General features: G+C 37.3%; 1 protein-coding gene across 1 annotated transcript; it reads right to left on the minus strand.

The window, feature by feature from the left end:
* Positions 1-4270: 4270 nt before the first annotated feature.
* Positions 4271-5266, minus strand: LOC307166668 (olfactory receptor 1E16-like; the record flags this gene model as incomplete). Its single annotated transcript, XM_079885164.1, has 1 exon — positions 4271-5266. Exon 1 carries the CDS (start codon positions 5243-5245, stop codon positions 4271-4273), a length of 975 nt encoding a protein of 324 aa, XP_079741290.1. The 5' UTR covers positions 5246-5266.
* Positions 5267-8770: the final 3504 nt, after the last annotated feature.

Here is an 8770-nt window from a genome sequence, read left to right on the forward strand (position 1 = left end):
AGTAAAAGACCATTTATGCGGCTGTGAAATTTTACAGAAATGTGGCTTTGACTTTCTGGCTCTGACTTTTTCCTCCAGGTGTCAGGCACGAGCATGGGAGCTAAAATGGCCCCTAGTTTTGCATCCCTATACTGCGGACTCCTTGAAAAGGAAATCATCCTGAATCAACTACTGTATGCAACCCACACCTACCCTCAATTTCCAACTGGAGGAGGTATATAGATGATATTTTTTTCATTTGGACTGGTTCTGAGACTCAGTTAAAACAGTTCCATGAGTTTATTAACGCTAACAGTTGCCATTTGAAATTCACAATGGAATATGACAAGCACAGGATGAACTTTTTAGACATCCTTGTTTACAGAGACTTGAATAGACTGGGATACAACGTGTACCGAAAAAGCACTGACATAAATTCTATTCTTCATGGACAATCTTTTCACCCTATTCCACTCAAGAGGAGTCTGCCTTTGTTTCAGTTCAGTCGCATTTGCCGGATCTGTAGTTCTGATAGTGATTTCCAAGCCCAGGCAGCTGATTTAGAAAAACGTTTTCAACAGAGACAATACAAACATGAATGGATTACCCAAGCACGTAATCGCTTTGAAAATATATCGCAAACTGATTGTCTCAGCAACATCAGATCCAGAACTTCTGAGTGTAGAGTTAACTGTATTGTCCAATACTCATTTTTTAAAAACTTAAAAACTTTCTAGGCTATGCTTTAAGCACTGCAGGCCTTCTCTTAGCCACTTAATATATTTCTAATAATATATTTTTGTATTACAAATGTTGGTATATATATTTTTTTATCTGTTTTCCTGATGTAATTGCATTTTCACTTGATTGGTCCTGTGATTAATCATGGATGTATGTGATCATGTGATCATGCATGGCTGTATATATGGAGGTGTGTCTCCCCACTTGTTTCATGTCTGATGAAGGGCTTGGGCCCGAAACGTTACACGTGGTGAGCAACCATTAAAATTGCTAAGGAGCATTTTCTGGTGTGCGGACTCATTGTTTACCCTTGCAACTACTTGTCTGCCCAGCACCCAGTTTTATTGTTTTGGATGTGCGTGCTGTACCTTTGAACTCTATTTTACAGAAATGTGTGACATTGATTGTATCATGAAATGTTACTTGAAAGACTTTGGAAACGTTTTTTTTTCTCCACTTCGTTTTAATTCTAATTATTACTAATTAGAATAATACTTATTAATTAATAAAAAAAGCATAACATAAGGTAAAGGGGAGCACAGGCTCAGGGGAGAGCAAGGCCTAAAATAACAAACAAAACACCCCACTAATTAATTTTGAGAGTAGTTCTAACTAACCTAAAAGAAAGAAAAAATAAACAAACTTCCCTCAACTCCCTTGCTGTACAAAAACAGGGACAAAAAGTAGTATCAAAAGAAAAAGGCACTCTCCCCTTACTGCATCATTCTTAACTCAATAATTTCAACATAATTTCAAGATGGCCGCCAAACGAACCCCATGGGACATTAGGTGACCTCGGAAACATACAAAATTCTTAACTAGACACCATTAGGGTCCCAAAAAAACAGGCTACAAATGCCAAACGGGTACATGGGAACCTATTTCTCCTGCTAGACTATTACTGATCCAGCATCAGTGATACTTAGCAGTTGTATTTCCGATTTGAGCTTGAGCTTTAGAAATGCTTGGGAAAATGTAGCTTGTGTGGATGGTACCGCACTACTTCATCAAAAGTAGTTTTGATGACAAAGCAGCTTTGCTACTGAAAAGCTATTTTATTCAGTAAACAGCGACGCTACCACCATGCTGCTGAGAAATGTAATTAAAGTAGAAGAGTGACGCTACTGCCCAACACTGCCTAGGATGACTTGAGGGTGAGTAAATCATGGGCTAATTTTAATTTTTGGGTGAACTATTCCTTTAAGCAAAGATAATCATGTACATTTGATCTGATATAAATGGAGTATAGGTAATGAGATGCATTATGTGAATTATTGCCATTATGTGAGGACGAGGACATTTTCTACACACCCGCTTTATAGATGAAATGATCTAATTCGTACGACTTTTATGGACTGAATTGTATCCTCTTCCACATTGTCTGATAGACACAAGTGAGCGCATTCCTGAAAAACTCATTTGCAATTGTTCACAAAATTTCTCAACGCCATATTTCTTCTGCTTCATGTATTTTGAAATGCCTCCTCCTTCTTGGTCGTAACACAACGTCATTATCATGTGACTATAGATAGCGCTGACATGCGAGATGCGACCACGTGCAATGGTACGAAAGATATTACTTCACATTTGTAACCAATCTGCGAGAGATATCCTAGATGGGGATGTGCCATTAAGTCAGTTTCTATAGTCTGGTAAGTTCTTTTAGCGTTGTGGCTCCCAGGTTATGGAATGCTCTTCCTCAAGACACCCGTCAAGCATCCACCCTTCTCTCCTTCAAAAACCTCTTAAAAAACAAACTTCAGCTCACAGTCTGTACATTTTACCATGTTATGAATATGTTATTTGTTTGAATCCCTCTTTGTTTGTATATTTAACCTAACTTTGTAAGTGACCTCTGTATTTTACTGTAACAAAGTTCGTTATTGTGGGAAGAAGGAGGCGGTGAGAGATATGAGACCGGTGCGTCTCACAGATGTTGCTCATTATCAATCACGCCACTGGCCTCCCGCCATTCTCCCACGGCCCTCAGCCTTGTCCTGCTCGCCACAATTACTTTCTACCCTTAGTTATGTGTAGCCTATTGTGCTTTGATGTTGATGGCCCTAGCACCCTCTATTAGCCAGTTGCCTCTATACTTTACCACAGCTGAAGTGAAATAAATGCAATATTTGTCAGATACACAGACGTTTCAGATACGTTTCCATTTTATACTTTGTTCTTTTTTTTTAAATCAGTTTTATTTTGATAAAAATGACACAATATAACACTGCGACTACATGAAAATAGCTTTTACTGTTATAAAAAAAAAAACAGATTTGTGAACATTAGTGGAACTGAAGGTGTTCAAAAAAACACGAAACACACATGATCGTTGCCATGTGGTGGATTCGGACAGTCGTGGAAAAGTTTAAGTCAGGAAGGCCAGTGTCTTACATAAGATGATATAAGGGTTGATAGTTGTGGAAAAGTGTTGTCATCAGAGCTCGTGCAGCCGCTATGGAGAAGCTGCGCAGAATGAATCAGCTGGCTGCTTTTGAATCTCTCTTGCGGTACTTTGATGGCATATGTCACAGTCATGTGGTGTCGGTGCTGTCTCAAGTCGGACACAATTTCTAACCAGGATGCACTGCTTCAAGTCAGCAGCCGATCAGTCTGCACAGCCCTGTATGAAGTCGAACAAGCCTAGAGGCACACACACAGCAGGCACACAACCATGCCCACACCTTTGTATACCAGGAGTAAAGCAAATTAAACAAGTATTAAAAGTATCAAATTATAAAAGTACATTTTCATTGTCCTTTTTTAATCAAAGCCATAGGCCTAATATAATTTTGATTGCCTTTTGAGGTTTCTTCAAAAGGGTGACACAATAAACTGAAACATGCACATGTGTATTTGTGTCTATCTGGGTTCTTGTTCCTTTTTTTTATTACTGTACAGACAAAACAAAAACAGAAAAACACCAAATGAGAAAATCAAAAAGAGCCTCATCAGCAGATCTCAGACCAACATGCTCATTTTGAAATGCACCACTGTATTACAAATTCAAAAAGGAATACATTGTGAAATATGATTTTATTTAGTCATGTCTCATCAGTTGATTTTGCAGAAAATCTATAAAAATGCATTTATAGATGACAATGAATTATGCGTTTAAAGTAACATGAATATGTCAACATAGTAACGATAGCTCACAAAACATAAAATAATATTTTTTCCCTGTTAGATTTGTCTTGTGATAAGCAACACAAGCCGTACACTTGAAATCAGATGGATTAATAAATAATTAGATTAGGAAGTATATTAGATTGCATTACTGTTACATGTATTTTTATTCATATATATACAAATATTTCTTTCAGAATTTTAAACAACTTGAGTTTGTAATGGAATATAAAGAAAATATTACTTATCTCGGTTACTCTTTTTCTCGGTTTAAATTTTTCAAAGTATGTGTTTCTGGAAAGATATTGTTCACCTCTGTGAGGCTTCAGCATGCAGTCTTCATATGGCTAATTATTTTTAAATATATATATATATATTTTTCATTTTTAAAAGCAATTAAAAACAAACAGACATTTCAGTCGTTTTAAATGTTCTCTCTAATTGGTTCAGATCTGTTTTTAACCACTTTCCGGATTATGTCTTTGATTTCAGCTGTGTTTAATACATAAATTATGGGATTTAACATTGCTGGAACAGCATATGCCAGAGACGTACTGATGATCCTTGCATTGGGCGTGAGAGAAACCAACCATGCAGCAATGTATGAGCAGCTTATGGGGAGGAAATAAACCCCTACTAACAACAAATGAGAAACACAGGTCTTCAACGCTTTTAAACGTCCTTGCCAAGTTGTAATTTTGATTAAAGCAAGAAAAATGCCCAGATATGACAGGACTATAATAATCAATGGTACTACAAGGTATAAAGTTGTGATGAGAAAAGCCATAATCCTATTAATGCTATAGTCATTACATGCCAACCTATACACTGGCCCATGATCACAAAAGTAGCTCTGAATCATATTAGATTCACAGAAAGAAAGCCGGGTGACCGAAGACACCATAAAGGCCACCACAGAAGAATTAAATGCCCAAATTGCTGAGAAAACCAAAACCACACTGGTATTGTTAACAATTGCATGATATCTTAATGGCAAGCAAATTGCAATGAAGCGATCATATGCCAGAACAACTAGAGTATAACTCTGCATAGTACTAAAGAAGTGAACAAAAAATATGTTTGCCAAACAAGCATTGAAGGAGATGTACTGTGAGTCGAGCAGAAAATTCTTCATCATGTTAGGAATCAGTGCATTAGTTTCACCAATATCAGCCAAGGCCAAGTTAAACACACCAATGTACTTTGGACTGTGCAGGCTCCGATGAAGAGCTAAAATAAGAAGGACTATAGAGTTGCCAATTACAGTTATAAAATATGTTATAAATAAGAATATATAGTAATAACCACTATAAGGTATACCTGTTAGTCCAATGATGAAAAAGTATTCAGGATGAACAATGGAGATATTCTGTGAAAAACTTGCATTTACAGAGCTCATGGCAGCTTTGAGTTTGGTGTTTTGCACAAACTGGAAATAAAAATTACAAGACATTAGACATTAGCAAAATCTAGAGAATTTACAAAATTGTCATTTCAAACCTGTAACAGGATATTTTAACTACAACTATAAATACCTTCATGTAATGCATAATATTTGAATCACAGATTTGTATAGTTTTAGAGCCAGAGAAAACTAAGACAATGACTGTGCCATTGTGAGCTGCTTTGAATTAAATTACTCCTCTGTACATTTTTGTCCTTATTCTCTCATGCTTCGCAGATTACTGGCAATCTCCATCCAAATAAATATATCTTCTGATTCATCTCTTGAGAGCTTTCAGGCAATGATGTAATACTTAATCCTTCTGTGTCATTATGGATATATATATATATATATATACCTGTATATATATATATATATATATATATATATATATATATATATATATATATATATATATTTTTTTTTTTTTTTTTTTTTTTTTTTAATGCCACCTGCATAAATGTTGGCACAAGTGTATATTTTTTTTGGAATTTGACTATTTCACACCCACTTCCTTTAAAAAATCTATTTTACACTAGTAATACAAAATAGTTACACAGGACCTTCAAAACAAACAAACAAACAAACAAACAAAAAATCCTCATTGAAACCCCTTAAACGGCTATTTTTAATCCCATGGCCATTTAACTATAAAATGATGCACTCTTTGTTAATAGGCTTTCATTTTGTGGGCAAGGCTTCAAAATTAAATTGTTACTATTTTTTCATCAGATGGTGCCATTTTCTCAGGTTTGGCCTATAAAACAAATACTCACTCAATTCCTGTTTTCTGCTTCTGCATATTATAGAACCAATTGGATAAATTATGCAGTTATAATTGTGTGGGTGTGTTGTTATGGATGTCAGAATATGGTTTGGGTGTGTGTAGTAAAAAAATTGTGTGGGTGTAATATTCGAGAGAGAAAAACGAAACACTGCGTCAAAAAACGACAGTTTTGGGGGAACTACTCCAGCGTGATAGCGTCTGAAGCATGTATGGAACTAGTCCAATCTTGATTGGTGTTGCGTCATGACGTCACGTGAAGCTATAAAGAGACGCCGGCTCATAACAGAGTAAGCTTCTGATAGGTCGAAGCAAGTCGTTCTCAGGCACTCAGGAGGTGTGGCAAAGGGACATGGGAATGAGGGCTACAGTCGTAACCCGAGCCATTCCCTTTCGAGGAAAGACGACACTTTAGGGAACAAAATACCCACTGCGCCACACTGACTAGTGCCTGCCCTGGTGTGAAGCATGTATGGCACAACTCAGGCAGTAAGAACTTCGGAACCTGGCGTGGAGGGCAGATCCAGGCTGTAGTATCTTATAAAAGTGTGTGGGGAGGCCCAACCAGCAGCATTGCATACCTCTTGAAGGGAGACCCCTGATCAGGGCCAGATTAACAATTTCCTGTGCCCTGGGCAACAAGACTCAAGGCTACGAGTAAAAGTAAACCATTGGCTACTGTTGCATGTAGATCAAAGTCAAGATCATGTTTATTGTTTCACAATCAACTATATCAACATTTTATGTTGATGCACTACTATGTATTCTTATTATTTTATTTTAACAAATGGGCCTTACAACTGGCCTCCTTTCAAGACTGAACTCATAAACACACAAACTTTTTAATTATTAGGCCTAATGGCCCATCTTTGCTTTAAAAGGTGAGCCTAACAACACACTGGCATTCCAGACTATGGGCCCTATTTTAACGATCTGAAACGCAAGTATCAAGCGCAAAATGCAAGTAACTTTGTGGGCGGGTCTTGGGCGCTGTTGCTATTATACCGGCGGGATAAATGACTCTTGTGCCCGACGCAAATCTAAAATGGGTTGGTCTGAAGTAGCTTCATTATTCATAGGTGTGGTTTGGGCGTAACGTGAAATAAACCAATCAGAGCAACATCTCACATTCCCTTTAAGAGCAGGTGCGCTTGTTCTATAGCGGATTCCTATTATAACGGCGGATTTGCCAGGCGCGCGACAGGAGCGGTTCACAGCCGAGGAGACCGACATTCTCGTCAGGGACGTTGAGGATGGAGAAACACACCCAAATTAACTTTGGTTAAACAGGCGTATGATAATTTGGGTAAATGTGTAAGCTAGATGTATGCTTTTATAATAAACTGTTTATCTATCTATCTATCTATCTATCTATCTATCTATCTATCTATCTATCTATCTATCTATCCATCTATCCATCTATCTACCTATCTATCTATCGTAATAATGTAGGCTATGATTTGCAAAAATGAAACCTGCTGCGTCTGTGTGTAGATGAGAGAATCAAAGTGTATGCGCGTTGTGCACACGCTACATTGATTATGGCCAAGCATGAGTCCTATTTATTGTCTGTGATCTCGTCTTGTCTTTGTCAGATTGTTGTTGAGGTTCTCCAGGGATTCTCTCCGCATTCACCGTGCTGCTCCCTGTGTCTTCATTCCTGGTTCCTGAGGATTTCGCTTCCTGTGCTTCCTTGAGGATCTGCTGCCTTTCATTGACTACTTTCTGCCCATTGCGCTGCGTTACCGAGCCCGGTTTAACATCTGCCCATCTCGACTCTGACCAGCATCTCTATCCGTTCTGTCTTACATTTAATAAACTTTATATTGTTCACTCGCAATTGGATCCTTCTGACTATTTTCATTACAGTTATGACACATTTAATGCTATCAAAGATTAATTCTGGGCTGCACGATATTGAAGAAAAATGCGATATGCGATACGATAATGCTTAAAGTGAGTGAAATAAACGTAAATTATCTTTCAAATATTTTAAATTATAAAACCTACATACGTGTTTCACATTATTTTTCTGACAAGAAAACATCCCTACAACTTCTGAAAGTGAACATCAGTGTTTTACTGTAGCATAAGAGCATAAGCCTACATTAGGTTTATTAAACAACAGAAACTGAATAATCAAATGTAAAAATAAAACACTGCTTAGTTTTCACTGTATGAATTAAATATATACTGATTCTTATTAAAGCTACAAAAGTTATTCAGCCAAGAGCAGTGAGTGATTTTCTCTTTGTCTTTTGTTCATGACCACAGTTATTGCAAGCCGTTGCGATATTCATATTGCGATATACATTTGCAATATTTCGATAATTCCGATATATTGTGCAGCCCTAAGTAATTTCTAATAGCAGATTGCTCAATGGCCTTCCTTCTAGACTTTAAATATGCAAACTGGTGCACAATATCATCAAAATCCAAACCTTCAACAATTTCATGTTCTTGTCACAGTGTCTGGTTTGTGTGTCCCGGGTGTCCACTAGAGGTCTCTTCCCCATACTGTCACCATTACTTCATGAACTGCATTTCCCACAATCCTTGTCTGGACTCATCATTGATCATTGCACTCAGCTGTTCCCTTTCACATTGTTAGTATCTGTGTATATATACCCTGTCTGTTTAGTGTTTGTCACGGAGTCCTTGTTATTCGTCACACCACTTTGGAGGTCTGTTTTCTT

The sequence above is a fragment of the Squalius cephalus genome, assembly GCF_949319135.1.
Source record: "Squalius cephalus genome assembly, chromosome: 11".
In the NCBI taxonomy this organism is placed as follows: Eukaryota; Metazoa; Chordata; class Actinopteri; order Cypriniformes; family Leuciscidae; genus Squalius; species Squalius cephalus.